At 37.3% G+C, this 20,311-nt stretch overlaps 2 protein-coding genes across 2 annotated transcripts in view; both read right to left on the bottom strand.

Annotated features, from left to right (window-relative positions):
* Positions 1-171: 171 nt before the first annotated feature.
* LOC6050250 (forkhead box protein F1) lies at positions 172-11,830 on the bottom strand. Its single transcript, XM_038265962.1, has 3 exons — positions 10,509-11,830; positions 3,616-4,202; positions 172-621 (listed from the first exon to the last, which is right to left on the bottom strand). Exons 1-3 carry the CDS (start codon positions 11,489-11,491, stop codon positions 269-271), a joined length of 1,923 nt encoding a protein of 640 aa, XP_038121890.1. The 5' UTR covers positions 11,492-11,830; the 3' UTR covers positions 172-268.
* A 7,460-nt stretch (positions 11,831-19,290) lies between these two features.
* LOC6039420 (cilia- and flagella-associated protein 52) overlaps positions 19,291-20,311 on the bottom strand; it is a 6,560-nt gene continuing 5,539 nt past the window's right edge. The window contains exon 5 of the mRNA XM_038261282.1: positions 19,291-19,365. Within this exon, the coding sequence (XP_038117210.1) occupies positions 19,291-19,365 (75 nt within the window). The remainder of the gene's footprint in view (positions 19,366-20,311) is intronic.

A 20,311-nucleotide genomic window follows, 5' to 3' on the forward strand; every position in this document is an offset into this window, starting at 1 on the left:
ATAACGTACAACTATTCTTTTGTGCTGGCGCCGTAATTGACAGCTCCCTTTTGTTCTGGTGCTGAAGTTGACAGCTTGTGTTGGCTACGGGCGAGCTGCCTGTAGTGAGATATAGATGTCACCCCCCTGATTAAAAAAAACATTTTGAATCTTTGGTGTCATTTATTCACAACTAAAAAATAAAATCGCCTTAAATTTGCAGCCACTTGGTTTCAAATGTCTAATTCTACTAGTACTTTCAAAACTTCTTCTTGCTTTTCCTAAAATCTCAATTAACAAACTTGACCCCATGGTCATACTGGTGCACGGAGGTCGAGGTCAGCACCGTGTTGAGTCCCACGTTGGGCCCACCCCCATGATGGTGCAGGTGTGAGTGGTGACCATGGTGATGGTGTTGCTGCTGCTGCGGTTGCTGTGGCAACATTGACGAATGGCTGCTGGTGCTGCTGCCAGCATAACCGGTTATCACCTTGCCTCCACAATCCATGGCCTCCTGTTGATGGTGCTGGGACGCTGCCATCGTGACGACACCTGCGCTTGTGGGCGATAGGTTTGGTGGTGAAGATGATGGCGCAATTACCGATGGTGCCATCTGTTGGGACAGGGATGCCATCTTGAGACCTGTTGAATGGAGAGGGTGAAAAGTTTGGGATTAGTTACACGAATCAAAAAGCTAGGGGAAACGAGTATCAATTACACGACAGAGTTGAGTCGGCGAAGAAAGCAAAAGGGAAGGAAATCCTAATCGATGTAAAAGCGACGGTTCGACAAATATTCGGATTTCTTCACACTTGCTCTGTGACTCGGACTTAAAAAAATGAATAGGGGCCATCTAAAAGCCATGTTTAGGAATATTTTGACTCGAAAGGCCAAAAACATTTACATTTATTGAAAATCAAGTTCGTTTCCAAGGATTCTAGATGACACCAGCAAAAAGCAACTGCTTATTTTTTTTAACTTTATACGAATATGATAAAATTATCACCAGAAAATGGGAAATTCACTAAAAGTAAAAATGTCTATTCAATATGTTAAACTGCCTTACCCAAAGCGTTCTCAGTCTCAGATGGTAGTCCCAGATGTCCCCTACAAGCTGCAGGTCGAACCCACGGATACGTCACGACTGTCATCCACATACAAAGCGAGTGAAGTCAAAATCGAACCAAGATCGAACCAAGTTTTTGCAGCGAGGTTTTTGAAAATGTTGTATGCACATGAATTGTTAAAAATAAAAACTTTTTTTTTAATCACCAAGTTTTTTTTTCAAGCGATTCACATTTAATTTCAGATTTGAACTTTAATTAATATTCAAATAACTTGTAGCAATTGTAGTTTTTTTTTAAAAGATTTACGTTTAATCTCAGATTTGAACTTTAATATTTCAGGAACTTATAGCACACGTATGTTTGACTATGTCAATGTCACTGTTGACGACATTTATTCAGTTTGCTTTCTTTTTTCTATAAATGCGGTTTTGTTGGTGTAATTACTAGCAAATCACATTTTGGAACAGGATGCAATGAATAATCATCGAAATATGTTGTTCCAACTCGTTGTTGAATTATGTTTAAATGTTAATTAACTGAGTATTCTACAAGTGTAATTAAATTTAAACCAACAGTCAGGAAGAATCTTACAAAGCTAATTTTGTTTCAAGGACACTGAATATATTCAATTTTTAGTTTAATGTTACTTGTTGTTCTAGTACAACTTTGTTTATCGGTCTTATAAATAATAAATGAGGAAATCTGCACGTAATACTTGCCATTTACTTTAATATATAAACAAAAGATATTTAAAACTTAAAATTAATCAATTTTTAGATAAAAATTTATAAATTTGTTTCATACTACCTTTTCAAAAACCCCACGTAAACAACATTGACAGCGCCGCTGGCGGTGACTTAAGGAAAGTGCATGCCTGTCAGATCCCTGGTCGAACCGAGTTGATATCTGGATGGAACACTTTTTTATTTGAGTTTGAAATTATGCTGTTTTGTCACTAAAATGCCAATAACTCCCTTTAGATTAAACCAATTGGGATGCTTCTCCCTGCATTTTGTTGCATTTTCAAGCCCTTTCAGCTGCATTTTGAATTTTGAAATTTTATTGAATTTTGTCTAAGTTATAGCCTTTTTAAGATGTTTGACCTTTTTTGAACCTTCAAACTTTGTGTCCCGATTTGCCCCACTGCCCTTTGACCTAGAGTGCTCATATTTTGGCCAGATGCTAGTTTTATATGTACAAACAACCCCTGAAAATGTCAGGCAGATTGCTGAAGTTGATGCGAGATGGGTATGCTTTGCTCGTGGACTCGCTCTTAAAGATTAACGAGACATTAAAAATATGTGTTTTCATCTTGGGAATTTTAAAATTCTCAATTTCAACCCTATTTTTTTTTGTTAATAAGAATAAAAAATAAAAATTCAGAACAAAATGCAAAAATAGGGTTTTCCCATGCAAACTCTCAAACAAAATTCAATCGCTTTAGCCTATTAGGTTTTACGCCGACTCGATTTGGAGGTTAGAAATTTGACAGCTTGGCTGTACTGTTTACATTTTTTGCACGTGTGTCTCAGTAAAAATGTGTGTGCGTGTGCGCTCGTGACGTCACGCTGTAAAACCAAATTAGGTTTTACACCGTGACGTCATTTGACAGCTCGTGTACACTGTTTACACGGTCTTCGTCGATTGTCGACGAATTTCCCCAAACAAAATCGACGACCGCATCGAACTGTGCTAAGTCGATGTAAAAAACAGTGCACTCCTTCCCAGTCAAATCAATCCGAATTCTGAAACGGAATCTAATTAGAATCGTATACAAATTCCGTTTCAAACGCAACAACCGGTTCGGACACGGAACCGGTTGTTGCGTTTGAAACGGAATTTGTATACGATTCTAATTAGATTCCGTTTCAGGATTCGGATTGATTTGACTGGGTTCTAACCTCCAAATCGAGTCGGCGTAAAACCTAATTGGGGGCTCAACCAAAGCTCAACCAATCGCTCCCAAATTTTGAAAGGTTGTGTTGGACCCCAGAAAAAACTAAAAAAAATATGTTGCTGTTTTGACCAGACGATTTTTTTTTTAATATAACTCGAATTTCAAAGTCATCCAACTCTACAAAGTGCATTAAAACTACACGGTTTTTCGAAAAATCAAATTTCCACTTAATTTTTTCTCAGTGAGAATTTCCAAAGTTCTTATGCATCCTTTAAAAATATTGAGCTGTGTCATGAATTTAGAATGCACTAAATATTGTTGGTCCGTTGTAATCGGACCAGTCAATTTCTCCCACAACTTTCTTAACTTCTTTTCACTTTCTTCCGAACCATCCACTCCAAGACGACTCCAAAATTTCAATCTCAACTCAACAAACACTTGTTGCTACAATACACCGCGCGCTGACTGAATGAAATATGCTTCTTCCGTTTGTTCACGCTCGGCCAAGATTTATGGTCGGCACTAAAAATGCTTGCCTTCTTGCTTGCGGGCATTAAGCGAAACTGTCAACAAGGCACATTCGACATCGATTAGAAGTGAAATTGGAACCGATTCTTGCCACCAAGCAGAACACAAAGAGGTACCATTCATTCATTAATTCCGGGCACTCACCATTATCGATGCTGTACGGACTGGGCGCGAACGAGTAGTTGCCGTAGTCTAGATTCTGCTGCTGCGGATGCTGCGACTGTTGCTGTTGGTGCTGATGCTGGCCCGATCCCGGAGAACCCGGCGGCTGTGGCTCGTGCAGCGAAGTGTGCGTAATCTTTGAGTACTGACTCAGCCCTTCCGGGGACGGGTAATGCCACGAGTCCGCGGCCGTCCCAAACGCCGACTGACCAGCGCCGTTAGGCGCAGAGTAATCTCCGTACGTTCCGTAAGGTTGCGAGATGTACCCTCCGCCGGGCAAATCCGGAACGGAAATTTCATACCCCACGGCACTCCCCGTCGGGTAAAACGCACTTCCGCCACCTCCGGCGTACGCCTTGAGTTGTTGCTTCCGGCGAAAGCCACGTGGTCGCCGTCGCAGACTGCCTTCGTCCTCGAACATGTACTCGGCGGAAGCGTCGATCGTCCAGTAGTGGCCCTTGCCCGGTTTGCCGCACTCCTTGGGCAGCTTCTTGAAGCACTCGTTCAGGCTGAGGTTGTGCCGGACCGAGTTCTTCCAGCCGTTGTACTCTCCGTTGAAGAAATCGTACCTGGAAAATAGAATGTTTTAAATTCAATAATAATTCCAAATTTAATTGTAATCATGAGCAATTCCATGTCAAATAGGGAATCGGTTGTACCCGACCCTCTCCGATTTCAATACGGGGATGGCGTCGCTATTTTTAGACCACGTTTTCCACTTTTTCTCATCGAAACCGACTACTTTATCGACTTAATTTTGCTGGGCGAGATAGGACGCCGTCTATTTTTAGACGATGACTCAGCACTTTTCCACTCTTGCGCTTAAAAAAACCAGGTGGCAGCACGATGTAACGCCACGTCCCTATGAAACATTGTAGACATGTTATCCTAGGCCTATAAAAGCCAATTTTGTGTATATGGGACCAGTTACACTCGATAATGACATTTGAGAAGGGCGTAAGTGCTTTAAATATTTTTGTGTTTCGTAATTTAAATATTGCTGTATCTCGAAGCCGTTGCAACGTATCAAAAAGTGGTCAAAGACAAACTTGTAAGAAATTTGACAGGCTTTCCGAAAAAAATACACTGAAAGAAAAAAACACTCCACTTTTACAAGATTTTTTGATTATTAAGTTCAAAAGTCAAATTTGAAGGTGAGCCTACGATTTTTTTTCGTTCAAATTTTTGTGAAAATAGCCTAAGATGTTACAAAAACACTTACGAAAAATGCAGGATAGAGCAACTCACCTAAAAAAATACAAAAATCATTTACTGAAACTGTTTTTTTTTTTCAAAAGTACTCTAAACGTCAAAATTTTCAAAAACCAAACACGAGAGTCGATTCTCCAGACAATTTTACATAAAAGTCTCCATATTGACCATTGTCCTAAGTTCAATCCTTGTGAAGTTACAGCGGTTTAAAAATAAAAATGTTGAAAAAATAGAGTTTTTGATGGTTTTTGGCAATTTTTATATGGGACCATCCATAAACCACGTGGACACTTTTTTGGGATCTGTTACCCCCCCTTCGTGGACAATTGTCCATACAAAAAAAATCTTTTTTGTATGGATCGTGGACAATCGCCATACCCCCCCCCCCCTAAAGTGTCCACGTGGTTTATGGATGGTCCCTATGACAGACTTGATTTTTCAGTCTCGAAAATATTTTTACCGGAAAGCTCGTCCAGTTTCCTATAACTTTGTCTTTAACCCCATTTCAATTGGATGCATGGGCTTGCAGATATAAGCTAATTCACTATCCAGGTTACTACACTACACTGAAAAAATATTATGTTTTCAGTCATGAGCAATGTAGTTAGTTATAGCATGTCTGTGGTTATAGGCCTAGGATAACATGTCTACAAAGTTTCATTGAAATCGGAGAGGGTCGAGAAAAAAGTAGGGGAGAGTGGGGGAGACTTGATCCCCTTTTTTGTATCGCACATAACTCTGTCAATTTTTCACAAAGCTATGAACTTTTTGCATGAATTCAAAGCATAAACATTCAACTATGTTTGGCTGAGAAGGGTATTTCATCAGAAAAACTCTTCAAATCATGCCAAGCGTTTTAAAAAAATATTTTAAATCGGCATTTTCACATTAAACATTTCACATTAAACATGTACGTTTGAGTTCAAAATATAAAAAGTTTAGCATGCAAAATATTTAAAAACTTGAAATTTTCTTTTTTAGACAAAAATTGGGCATGTTTACAAAAGCTGGTAATTTTTGTTTACAAAACTTTTGAAAAATGGTTCAAACTGCAGTAAGTTATGTACAACTATACTAAAGGAAACTATGTACGAAAACCCAGCCCAATTATTTAATCTTGAGGCTGATTCCAGTGACTGTAAAAATGCAGGGATCAAGTCTCCCTAAACGCACTTTTTTAAACAATTGATTGTAATAATAGTATGACGATAAATTTAGCGTCAAATGCGTAAGGGTTTTGGAGTTGATATGTTTATCAAACAATTCATCTATAAAAATATTTTTTTTAAATAATTTTGGAGTGTTTTCTATATTTATCAAAACAAAGATCTCTTGGAAGTTTTTTGCAGCACTTTTTAGAAAAATGTGTGTAACTCAATCTAAACATTTTTTAATTTTTTTCTTTGTTTTTTACAATGAGTTTTACTCAATTTCGCAAAAATTTCTAAAACAAAGCTAATTGTTTTACCCACATGCTGACGAGGTACAGGCTTGGGATCAAGTGTCCCCGGGGATCAAGTCTCCCCACTCTCCCCTACATAAAAAAAATCCTGTTTTGGGCTCATGTAAATTGTTTGAAAAACGACAAATTGGTTGAAATTTGGGTATTTCAAAGGTTTTTCACAATTTTGGCGAAAAAGGCGAAAATTTGAATTGATGCCAAAAAACGAGTTCATTATTTTGTTTTCGATGGAAGTGAAATGACCCCGCAATATTTTATTATATGACATTTAAAATTCATAATGAAAATTATATCAAAATATGGTGTGGAAGCTTAAAACATTTTCGAACAATGATTGATTTCCTTGATGGTATACCAATAATTAAAAAATTGAGTTATGCAAAATTTACCATAGTTTTAGACAAATTTATGAAATTAAAAAAATAGCAAATTTGGTTTTGATTTCTGATTTCTTCAGATTTTAGAATATTTTACCAATTTGTGCCGTAACTTAAGTTTTTGATATTTTACTATTTTGTTTATATATTTTCTTCCCATAATTGATGGTCATGATGTTCTAATAACAAAATAAGATATTTTATCCATTATATATCCATTTTTAAACCAATTTAAAAACTTCAAAAACATTGCACAGTGGTCCAGATCGCAAAAACTAATTGGAAAATTCATTTTCTGGAAAATGTTGCCGTTCTGGAGAGAAGAGGGTTTTTGCTAATGGGAAGAGAAAAACGAACTTGACTAAAAAAAATTAAGGTGGTTCACGATTGGGGTGTTTTTGAAAATCTAACATTGCAGGAATATTAGTGGGAATTTTTTGTCTTCTAGAAAGTTGGTAAGCTTATTAATTCAAGCAACAACACCTAAATTTTATCTCGCAATTTACGCCTCCTTAAACTAAATTTAGAGAAAGCATCTCGTCGTGATCGTCTTGTCGCACGTCGATTTTGGACCAAATCGAGTTAAGAACGCCGTTTTGTGCAGCTTTCAGTGCCTCACCTTTTGACGCTTACACTGCCGTTCTACGCATAATTGTCCCATGTTCGGAAAAGTGCAACTGAGAAAAACGCGATTGAAATTTTTCGATCGATTTCTGTGTTTCTAACGCATAATTGTCCCGTGGGTTCCTATTCACCCTATGTGAACTTAATCGAATAATCGACATAATGCTATTGATTCCGTATGAGAAAATACAATAAAGTTGCTATGGGGCGCGGGTTCGATTCCCGCCTTCTATCGGATGGGGAAGTAATACGCCGGTCCATTTGCGTAAAAGAGATTTTGGGTGACTTACCGCACATAACCTTCGGACGACTAGAAATGAGCAAAAACTTGCAACAGAGACCACAAAAGACTCGGGGGTCGTTAAAGTGGATTGCTTTGCTTTTTTGCAAGGATAAATTCAAATTGGACTTAAGGCTCAAGAGTTGTTTCCTTATTAAGGAAAAAGCCACAGATTGCTTCGAAAGAGGAGATTTTACACTACAAAAAATCTCATCGGTATCTTTGTTTAAAAACGTTCAATGTTTAATTTACAAGGGAAAAGTTTACCCCTATTTAAATTGTCCAAATTAATGTGTTTCCATGTAATTTTACCAGCTGAACCTGAATCTGCCCTCGACATTGAGTCATACTGTCAAAATATAGCTTTTTGGTCATATTTTGGGTTTCTATGTAAAATAACACCGACCAACAAAATTTCTGCGCAGGCACAACTCGAGGGGAAGCATGAAATTTGGGGTCCCCAGAAACACGTGCACTTTGAATTTATCAAACATATTTGGACAATACAATCAAAAAATTGCGTGCAATATGTGGTAGTAGCAAACTCTGGAGAAAACCCATTCATACCTGTAAAAATATGTTTGAAAAATTCAAAATGCACGTGTTTCTGGGTACACCAAACTTCATGCTTCCCCTCAAGTTAAGCCTGCGCAGAATTTTTGTCATTTTTTGTAGGTCAGTGTAATCTCACAAAACCATGGTAACCTAGTATATGGTCAAATAGACATTTTAACACTTTGACTCACTTCTAAGGACAGATTCAGATTCAGTGGGAAAAATTACATGGATAAAAAAAATAAAGTTTGACAATTTTTGAATTTCGTTAGGGTTCCGCAGCGGAATTGGAGAGAAGCAGCCCAGGACCGAGTTAGATGGCAACGCATCTGGAGACAGCTCATGACCCGGAGGTTGTACGAGCAGTAAAAGTAAGTAAAGTAAAGTAAAGTAAGATCCACTTTTACCCTGAAAATGAGACATTTCCAAACAATGATACCTTAAGTTTAAAAATAATTTGCAAACCTGGCGCCTAAAATGCCATAATAAGTATAAAATCGGAAGGTATTTTTAAAAATTTACAAGGCCTTACATATTGTATCTTGTGAAAATTTGTGGGTGTTTGTAATTTTTTAGAACAAAATCACGATTACATCCGTCAGTTTTTTTTTCGCTGTGAGAGTATATCAAATTTTAAAATTGGTCCAAGAAACATTGAGAAAAACGGTAAGCGAATTTATTATTATAGAAATATACCTTCATGATCTTATGGTATAGACTGCTTTGGAAACATTAAAATCGATTTTTCAACCAATTTTTGATCTTAAAAAAGCATTGGAAAGAAGAACTCTTAAAATTTTAGATAATTTATGGGTTGAAAGTTTTACTTGTTTTATGTGACTTTGCCAATGTTTTGAAAAATGTAATTTTTTTAGAGGTAAACTTTAGCAGTGTTTTTTACTAACATTTCTTATATTTTAAGTTAAAAGAAGTATGCAGTAATTTTTCTAGTGCCCCAGACTATGACTTTACACATTAATTTACAATTTAAATGATAATGGTGCCATTTTATAGCAGAAAATGTGAAAAACATGCAAAAATTAGAAAAAGTTACTGTAAAAACATGAAAAAAATAGATAGGCAAAATGTAATTATAGGAGGTGGTAGAGTAGGCCAAATACTACCAAAAACATATACAGTCGACTCTCTGGTTGACAATATCCAAGGGACCGTCGAGGAAGAGAATCATCAGTTTACAGAATGATGCAAAATGAAGACTCGATTGAAAATATGTTTTTCTTGGTACCCAGCCATGGGAGAGAATCATGGCAACGTCCAGCAAACAAAAAGAAACTAATGTCAAACACCCTTCAAAGCTTCGTTTCGCAAAGAAAAATGTCTATGCAAGCCATGAGATAGTGACAATATTGACAACCGGAAGAGATTTTTCAAGCAAACAGAATCCAAGGGACCGTCGATGAAGAGATTCTTCAAGCAAGAGAAAATATCGAGTAATAAAGCCTATCGAAGTATGCAGTTTGAAGGGACTGAAGAATTCATCGATAGATGGAGCAATATTGACATCGAGAAGATCGACAGCCAAGAGTCGACTGTATAAACTAAGCAAGATAAAAGCAGATTAAAAAACTAAAAATGAAACAAAAAAAATAAAACAAGAGAAGTAAAGTTTTTCATAGAACAAAAGTTGCTCAAAATGACCTCCTGAACACGGGAAAAATAAAAAATTTCGAGAAAATATTTGGGCATTAGACGGTTAATCACTCTAAGCCGTTCCACCAATTCTCATCATTTTTGCCGTTTTCCACTATTAAATCAACATTTTCAGATGTATCAACAATGGAGAGTTGCTTGCTCACTTATTATTACTTGTTATCACTTATTATTACTATGGAACAGCCAAAAACATGGTATGCAAGCTGTAATTCATGATCTAAGTGCTGATAGGCCGATAATAGAAATAGGCTGAGAAAGGGTATAGTTCCCCTATGACAGATTTGGGCTTCCGGAACACGCTCTAATCGACAGAACTGCATTTCAGAGAATTCCAATAAATAAAACTATGAATTTCGTGTAACCCCCTGCGCATCCACGTTTAGTTATGGGAGTAGCAAAAATACGGATTGGGTGCGCATGGTTGCTTAGTATAATGTCGTATTTAATTAAACCCAAATTAACAATGTTATTTATTGCATTGGAGCATGTTTAGGGTGCTCAAATTTATCAAACCTTGACGAAACTGAAGCGTTTACTGATTTTAACTTCAAAAAATTCGAGTTGTGTAAACGCGTTACATGTTTGGACAGAATGTGTTTTACTCGTTAACTCCTTAATTCAGTAAAGCTCATCATTTAAACCACATTCCAATACACTACGATTTTTGTCTCAAGATAACCCCTTTACTCACTTTGACTGCAGATACTTGTAGATCTCGCTGAGCGTCCTCCGCCGGTGCGGCGAATCCTTGATGGCCATCACAATCATGTTGATGTAGCTAAGCTGGGGCTTCTCCTGCCGCCTACCTCCGTTGGACTTTTTTGACGTTCCCCCACCGGATCCACCCGTTCCGGTGGACGTTGCCCCGTTATCTCCGGTTGTACTGGTCAACTGCTGTTCGCTCGTCGTCGATCCGGATGAGGTTGACGGGGAGGTCTTTTTCTGGATTCCACTGTTTGAGGGTTGTTGGGAAGTGGTGGAAAGGGTTGGTGAAGCTGGTGGGGAGATTGGGGACGGTGAGGGGGTTTTGTGGAGAAGTGGGTTTTGGTTGATGGTAAAGTGGCCGCCGCTGGTTAGGACGGTGGATATTCCGGGGTGGATCATGGATGAGGACGTTGGGGAGATGTGACCTCCGCTGCTTCCGTTGCTGCGGCAGCGGAGCGATGGGAGGTCCGTGTGGGAAACGGGTTGGTAGTTGATCAGGGGTGGGATTGGACCGGAATCGGTGAGGCGCATCGTGTTGATGGAGTTGTCCAGTTGGGATAGGTAGGAGGTTCGGGGTTCTCCGTAGTCCGGATCGTCGTTGACCTGGGAGATTAGGTAGGGCGATCGGTTGATGTAGTACGAGGAGATCTTGTCGAACGGATGGTGGTACATCGAGGGGATCTTGTCCGACTCCATCTTGACGTCGGTGATGTGGTATCCGACGGCCGGGGAGTTTCGATCGTCCATCTCGTTCTTCACGTCGATCTGGGAGGAGCTGATCGCACCGTGGTAGTGGTAATGGTTCATTGCGGCCATTTTGTCGTCCATGGTTTGCAATGCCGGATTTTCGATTATGTGCGGAGTGGCCACCACGATGTTGGAACTGATGTTCCTGTAGTGATAACCGCCACCAACAACGGAGGTCACTCCGAGGCTACTGGAGTCCGCATGTTCCTCAGTCTTTATCATGATCACTTCTGAAGAAACAAAACAAAAATCTTCAAATTTTTCACCAAGTCACTTCCGAAAATCGCGCGCCAACTCGTCTAACCGTACTATTCCGCGGAAGGAATCTGTAAACACTCGCGACTGGCTCGTCCAGCTCTGGGATAATCAACGCGGCCACGGCAATTTGTAAATATTTAAAATTCTCAAATCAAACAGAACATAAATATTTGCCTCCTTAATAGATTATTAAAATCAACCACAGTGAGCACAATTAATAAGTCCCAACTCCTCTCGAGAGATGAAGAGTCTCTAGGTCACTTGGTTCCGTTGCGTGGCCGTTCCGACGACACACGACCAAACCCGTCCAAGCGTAACGATGAACTAATTTGAGCAATCCTTCGACTTGGAAAAAACTTAAACCAAACAAGTGAGATTTTCCAGCCAGTTGGCGCGATCTCTTTCCCTCCTATACAAACAGCAGAGCGCCACGCTTCTTCGTCTTCCTCGCATTGCATTTTCCCGCCCGAGGTCCGAGGTCTGGCGGTGGCGACGGAGCGGCAGGTCCAACCCGAAATCTGCCTCCGAGCCGCGTCGGCGGGAAATTGATCGTTCTCTCTTATTCTGGGGTGTATTTATTTGTAAAAGTGTATGAGTTTGTTATTTTTAGAAATACGCGCGCGCGTTTGCTCTCCAAAGAATCGGAGCGGCTTAGCTTGGCTGGACCTGAAGTATCGGATCATCCGTTTTTATTTTTTCGTTGTAGCCAAGTCTTGGGATCGAACCCAGAGGCCCCGGGTCCGCGCTGGCATGTGCGTGTGCATGTGGGACGTAGTTTAATGTTTGGGGGTTATAAACTGGTGAGCTCGCTAGACTTGCTTGCATCCCCACGGGTCCCCCACAGACCGTTATTATAAATAAAAAATATCCACCCAAACCAATGATTGGACATGGTTCCTGGGACCATTCTGCACCTCTGGGCCGAGTTTCAAAATATTTGCCGGCAGAAATTTTGAATACGGTCAGTTTTAGTGTTTCGTGTAGAAATTAAGGGGAAATCACATGTAAAATGCGTAGAAAAAGATCAAAGTTTCAATATTTTAACTCCAAAACATTACTGATCATGGTTTTAAATTGTATTAACTTGTAGCAGAATGATATAAAAACGATTAACAGCACTGACTTAGCCGGATTAAGCCGAAGTTAAGTGACTTAAGTATATTATTTACAAGGTTATACCTTAATATTAAAAACTCCTACATCAAGAAATTTAAAGTCAAGGAAAACTAGATAGCACAAAAATAACTTAAAATGGGGTGACTTTGTGCCAAGGGTGACATTGTACCAATAAATGCATAAAGATTTCTTTGACAAGCTTGAATTTTGTGTTAATTTATTTACTTGTAGACGGATTAATTTGGTCTATTTATGTTCCCACAAAGCAATTTGATGATATTGCTACGCAAATCTGCTTATTCTGTTTGAATAAAGCCTGTTGATTTAAAATTTAATTAATTAAATAAATTTAAAATCTCCTGGAATCCTCCAAATTTGAAAATTATGCTCACGTTTTTCAGTTCTGAATCAATTCCTTCTGAAATTAAATAAATCAATCAAAATATTAGGGAAACAAATTTTGTGACGTGGCAAGTTTGTGACATAGCAATTAGAATAAAATTGTTCTTTTTTGTTTTAAAACGTTTACAAATTTCAATCTTACGAATGAAATCCGGAGAGTACTCCAGCTATCATTTAGCTCATCTATTTTTGTGGTCCTGAGTAATGATTATACTTAGCAAAAGTTTAATGGCACAACTTCCCACAGGATTAATATTTCAAACCAACCAATTATTTTTCAACATTGCAGTTATCGTCATAAAATAAAAAAAATAAAATAAAATAACTTTTTATAATTGAATAAAATAATGTTGATACACTCATAGTTAGGATTCAATAAAACATATTATTGATCATCAAGAACGTTCACTAATAATGTATTCATCAAAACAAATCCTACTTCTGCCCAATGTAAAAACACAATCGATCTTTTAACAAGCTTGGCATATCTTATGAAAACATGAAAATAGTACAGTTAAATATCAAATCAAATCAAATTGTTCGCTCTACAACATTACCAACCAAACTGGGGTGAGAGGCAACCACGTTTAACACTCTAACACCGAACCCGATATAGTCAAGTATGTATAGGCGAGGTAAGTTTTCAATGTGACTTGTGTCCTAAAACTCTTGTCGGGGTCAAACGGTAAGGCTTATGAAACTAAAGCTTTATCTATTTTATCTATTTTTAGTGTTTCGTACTTATTGAACTTTTTATGTCAGAGGACATAATCTAAGAACAATATTTGCAACGATTATACTTTGCAATTCAAGCTTATCGAACTTGGTGTTAAGCTATCTGGCTATTATAAAATCGTAAAATTTGGCACAATGTCACCCTTGGCTCAAAGTCACCCCATTTTAAGTTATTTTTGTGCTATCTAGTGAACCTTGACTTTAAATTCCTTGATGTAGGGGTTTTTTTAATATTAAGGTGTAAACTTGTAAATAATATACTTAATGGCCTATCTACAATCACTTAGCTTAGAAAATTTCACTTAGCTTAGGAATTTGAATCAATGGAAATGAATCTGAGTTTCTACAATGGAAAAGTAATCAAATTAGAAACTGACGTTTGGTTTGGAAAATTTCAAAATCTACGGTAAGTTGACGTTTCCATATCAAAGGTAAACAAACAACTGCATAGCAACGTATATCAGCCCAGCAAGTTTTCTAAGTTGATTGTGGATGACGAACGTAAGTTGCAGACTTTCCTAAGTAACTACTTTACTTAGATGTTCTAAGCTAAGTGATTGTAGATAGGCCATAAGTCACTTAACTTAGGCTTAATCCGGCCAAGTCAGTGCTGTTAATCGTTTTATATCATTCTGCTACATGCTAATAGAATTTAAAACCATGACCAGTAATGTTTTGGAAATAAAACATTGAAACTTTGATCTTTTCCTACGCATTTTACATGTGATTTCCCCTTAATTTCTACTCGAAACACTAAAACTGACCGTATTCGAAATTTCTGCCGGCAAATATTTTGAAACTCGGCCCAGAGGTGTAGAATGGTCCCAGGAACCATGTCCAATCATTGGTTTGGGTGGAAATTTTTTATTTATAATAACGGTCTGTGGGGGACCCGTGATCCCTGCATATGGGTTGATGGGCAGTAGGGTGCCCAGTAGGGTGGTTCATGGATATATGAAAAAGACAAAAGTGTTCTATTTCGTTTGCATCAACCGGAATTTCAAAGTTCTATGACCCCAGAAGCTAGCCTGAAAATTTGAGCTCATTTGGTTAAGGTTTAGTTGCTCCAGTTTTGATCTGAAGTTAGTATGGAACTTGATTCAATTTAATATGGAGAATTGTAACTTTTTACATGTTCTTATAGAAAATTTCCCAAAACCCTATCAAATTTTCCTATTCATAGGTTTCTTATAGTTTTTGATCCGAAGAACAACTTTGTAGAACATCGCAAAGTGCTAAGAATTAATCCTGGAAAGATACAGGATGTTTTTCAGAGTTTACTTTTTTCGGCAAAATTTCAAAATATGCTAAAAAAATTAATCTGTATCTTTTCGGGATCATTTCCTAGCGCTTTGCGATGTTCTACAAAGTTGTTCCCCGATTCAAAACCTATAAGAAAACTCTTACATGATAAAGTTTTATCGGGTTGAGGAAAACTTTCTAGAAGAAGAGTTAAAAAGTGAAAAATAAATCGATTAAATTTATTGAAATTCCATTCTAACTTCATATCAAAACTGGAGCAACTAAACCATAACCAAATAAGCTAAAATTTTCAGGCTAGCTTTTTGGGTCATAGTACTTCAAAATTCCGGTTGATGCAAATGAAATTGAACACTTTTGTCTTTTTCATATATCCGTGAACCACGCTAGTGCCCAGATGACCTTTTGTTCACAAGCGGGAAATTGTTTTTTTTTTTTTCTATTTTTAGAACTACTGCCATATTTTAGTTGAAGTTTGTGACATAATAATTTTCACTGTCATGTTCAAGTCGAACCACTTTCCAAAGAAACGATTTTTTAGAATATTTGGAGTAAAAAAATCTAAATATATTTCATTGCAAAACTTAGTTTTGATCAGTTTTTCTCATATTTATCTGTATTCGGGTTATAGAGCGAGGTTATGGAACATTATTCCATTTTCTGGACACCCTAAGAGACAGTTTTATGAGGGAAATTATCTTCTCTTTTTTTACCAGTTCGACTTAACCAGTTGGGATGATCCTTTATGAGCGGGAATAAACGGATTTGATGGGTTTGGTGGAAAACGCGATGTTTCAGAATTAGTGTGGACAGTATTGAAACCGTATTACACGACTTACAGTCATCCATCATATTCGGAACAGTTTACAGATCGGGCAATGATCAAAAATTCATAGAAAATCGATAATTGAACTTAATGATTCGCTTTTACCTTCAATTGAAAGTTTTTCTAGCGATCTTTCGAATGCTGTATCGAACAACTGAAAATTTTAACATTTATATCAAGTTTTCGAAGAAAAACGTTGACCCTTGAAATCCAAATTCGGAAATTTCGGAAATTTGCCCCTGATTATTCAGGCCAACTATAAAGGGGGGCGACATAAACTTTAAAAAAATTGCAACGGCCTAGCTTTTGAATGAATTTTCTGATCAATTTGGTGTCTTGAGTAAAGTTGTAGGTATTGTTGAGGACTATTGAGAAAAAATAGGTGCACGGAAAAATTGCAACTTTTGAGCCATACAGAAACATGGTCAAAAAATCTGCCGCCGAGTTATGATTCAAAAAAAAACGTTTCTTAATCCACCATTAGGTGGGTGGTGCCTTCCTCACATTTACAAAGTAATAATGAAAATAAGTTTATGAAAAAAAAAATATATACCTGATAACAGACTTTTCCAGAAAACATGCAGACACTCATTTAAAGCAATATGGCAACCGGGCTTTCCGCATCTGGCGCGACTCTCGCACGTAAACAAAAAGACCCGGCCTTTTGAGGTTATGCAAAAAATCACCCTTTTTTGTATCTACAAAAATCTTTTTCCTGGCATAACTTTTTAAATACTTTACTAAACAAAATAAAATTTAATAGGGTCTTAGGGGACCCCAAAACGAACAGAATAAGGCGGATCCGGCCAAAATCGGTTCAGTCAGTTCTGAGATAATCGTGTGGAAAAAAAATCGTGTCTACACACATCCCCACAGACATTTGTTCAGAATTTGATTCTGAGTCGATAGGTATACGTGAAGGTATATCTAGGAGGTGTATTTAAGAAGTTCATTTTTCGAGTGATTTTATAGCCTTGCCTCAGTGAGATGAGGAAGGCAAAAATAGGGGTAATTCTCCGCCAACTCACACAGCAGTTGCCCCGACCCCTCTTCAATTTGCGTGAAACTTTGTCCTAAGGAGTAACTTTTGTCCCTGAACACGAATCCGAGGTCCGTTTTCTGATATCTCGTGACGAAGGGGCGGTACGACCCGTTTTATTTTTGAGCATGCGAAAAAAGAGGTGTTTTTCAACAATTTGCAGCCTGAAACGGTGATGAGATAGAAATTTGGTGTCAACGGGACTTTTATGTAAAATTAGACGCCCGATTTGATGGCGTACTCAAAATTCCGAAAATACGTATTTTTCATCGAAAAAAACACTAAAAACGTTTTAAAAACTCTGCCATTTTCCGTTACTCGACTGTAAAAAAAATTAGGAACATGTCATTTTAAGGGAAGTTTAATGTACTTTTCGAATCTACATTGACCCAGAAGGATCATTTTTTTCATTTAGAACATTTTTTTTTTTTTCATTTTAAAATTTCGTGTTTTTTTCTAACTTTGCAGGGTTATTTTTTAGAGTGTAATAATAATCTACAAAGTTGTAGAGCAGACAATTACAAAAAAAATGATATATAAACATAAGAGGTTTGCTTGTAACCACCACGAGTTATCGCGATTCTACGAAAAAAGTTTTGAAAAAGTTGGTCGTCGTCGATCATACCGGTTCATGGTAATCCACGACAGACACGGATGACGAAACAAAGAGAAACGCAAAAAGAAACTTTTTCAAAACTTTTTTTCGTAAAATCGCGATAACTCGTGATGTTGTTATCATTATACATCATTTTTTTTGTTATTGTCTGCTCTACAACTTTGTAATAATGTTCTACACTCTAAAAAATAACCCTGCAAAGTTAGAAAAAAACACGAAATTTTAAAATGAAAAAAAAAATGTTCTAAATGAAAAAAATATCCTACTGGGTCAATGTAGATTCGAAAAGAACATTAAATTTCCCTTAAAATGACATGTTCCAAAAATGTTTACAGTTGAGTAACGGAAAATGGGAGAATTTTTAAAACTTTTTAAGTGTTTTTTCGATGAAAATACGTTTTTTTTTCTTCAGAATTATGAGTACGCCATCAAATCGGGCGTCTCATTTTTCCCAACTTTGACACCAAATTTCTATCTCATCACCGTTTCAGGCTGAAATTATTGAAAAAACCTCTTTTTTCGCAGGTTTAAAAATAAAAGGGGTCGTACCACCCCTCCGTCACGAGATATCAAAAAACGGACCTCGGATTCGTTATCAGGGACAAAAGTTACTCCTTAGGACAAAGTTTCACGCACATCGAAGAGGGGTCGGGCAACTTTTCCTGATTTCGTGTGAGTTGGTGAGAATTACCCATAGTGATGTTTGGAAAAAATCGAAATTTCATGCAAAAACAAATTTGACGTAATTTTTTTATGTGAAATGGAATTTCCAATCGAAAAGTAGGAGAACTATACCCTTTCTCAGCCTATTTCTATTATCGGCCTATCAGCACTTTGATCATGAATTACAGCTTTCATAAAGTGTTTTTGACTGTTCCAAAGTAATAAATAGCTCAAATAAAAGTGAGCAAGCAACTCTCCATTGTTGAAACATTTGAAAATGTTGATTTAATAGCAGAAACGGCAAAAGTGATGAGAATTGGTCGAACGGCTTAGTGTGATTAAAATGGGTATATTTCCCCTACTTTACAGATTGATTTTAGCGAAATATTTGAAGTTTTTCGATTTTTAAAAATAGAGACCATGAGTGACCATTTCTAAAAATATTTTTTTGACGTTCCGAGAAAAACGCGTTTTAATGTTTGACCTTGAATAAACAAAAACGAGAGCACGCAATGTAAACAATAACAAACACGTTTTGTTTGACTGACCATTTTGTGCATTTCCTGAAGTTTGGTTGAAGTTGGTTGCTGGAGTCCCGAGTTATAATTACAAATGTTTACGGTAGTCTAGCTTGTACGTGCGTCAAACGCATCCTGACCTGAAATCTCTTTGGCTTTTTGTCGCACTTACATCAATTTTCAGGGAGTGACAAGATAGCACGACAAGATTAAAACTACTTTTATATGAAAAGTGACAAAAAATTTCGGAGCTTTTTTGGTTTTCATTGAACATATTAGGATAGAAATTGAATTTTGGGGATCTGTGAAGGTCAAAAGTTGTGGCATTGTGAGATGCACAAAATGGCGTTCTTAACTCAATTTGGCCCAAAATGCACGTACGACAAGTTAGTACGACGGTAACGATTTGGTCATAGTAAAGGCCCCCACAATGTTTGAGTCAAATAAAAAAATACAAAAAAAAAAATGTCAAAATCGGCCGATTTTGTAGAGAGTTGCTCAACTATCTTTTTTATGATTATTTTCAATCAAAAGCAATATTTCCTTGATTTTTTTAAAATTGCTGAAACATTGACCATGACCATTCCGTTAAGCCATAAACGGAAAGCCATGCACCGTCTTGCACACCACAATTTTCCAGTCACATGGTGAGCTGCACCGTCGCTGCAATAAAACAGAACCCCCATTTTTCAGAGTGCGCGCGCACAATCGCCGTTGGTGGAGGTGGTGGTGTAGGTGCTCTGATGGTGGTGGTGCAAAATGAGGGCGGAGTTTCGTAGCCGATCCGTGGAGGGAGAAATGCGCACTAAAGAAGAGATCAATCGCAGAAGGCCCCTTCGTTCTCTACCGTGCCCCTAATATTGGTTTAAGCGGAGAGACTAAATGATGATCACGACGTTGAGCTGTTTTTGCTGTGATGGGAACGACACGTCGATTGGTCCGACGTTGGACCCTCTCATCGTCGTCTTTTTTCGTTTGTCTGCTCCTCATCGTTGATGAGAAACATTTCTTACAATGTGGGGTTTTTTCGTTCGCTTGTGAATTTTAATTTTATCGGCGCCATTTTGCTGTGGTTTTGGGTTGAAATAAATTGAAAGTATCGCATTATTTTAAAGAAAAAAACTAAATTTAAAAAATATATTAAAAAACACTATTTTGTTACCAGTTTGTGTGCATTCAAGAACATATCGATAAGTATTTCGTAGTCAGACAAAAATGCAAAATTGTTAGATATTTTATGCTATGAAAGACATTTTGAAGTTCCTTTAATCAAAAAACAACGATTAATAACGTTTGGAACTGTTAATCTTCAAACTGTTTTATGCCATAAGTAATCATAACATTGAGAGTTTAAATTTTCAACTATTCAATTTTCACCAGAACAATAGGTATTTTTTAAGAAAGTAAAATTTAGTCGAATTACGCTTTTTGGCGTATCGAGAAAACGCGTTTTATTATCAAACTTTGAAGTCACGATTATCAATCAAAAGTGTAAACAGAAAGAGGGCATGCAAGTGTGACAAAATGCATCTAATGGCCTATCTACAATCATTAATAAGTTAATTAGAAAAAGTACGCAACTTACGGACATCATCTACAATCAACTTAT

This window comes from Culex quinquefasciatus, chromosome 3, assembly GCF_015732765.1.
Source record: "Culex quinquefasciatus strain JHB chromosome 3, VPISU_Cqui_1.0_pri_paternal, whole genome shotgun sequence".
Classification (NCBI taxonomy): Eukaryota; Metazoa; Arthropoda; class Insecta; order Diptera; family Culicidae; genus Culex; species Culex quinquefasciatus.

Coding starts and splice junctions, on each gene's coding strand:
- LOC6050250 (XM_038265962.1), bottom strand. CDS start 11,491: ATGATAAAGACTGAGGAACATGCGGACTCCAGTAGCCTCGGAGTGACC. Junction 4,203..10,508: donor TACAAGTATCTGCAGTCAAA/GTGAGTAAAGGG, acceptor TCTATTTTCCAG/GTACGATTTCTTCAACGGAG. Junction 622..3,615: donor TCCGTACAGCATCGATAATG/GTGAGTGCCCGG, acceptor TCCATTCAACAG/GTCTCAAGATGGCATCCCTG.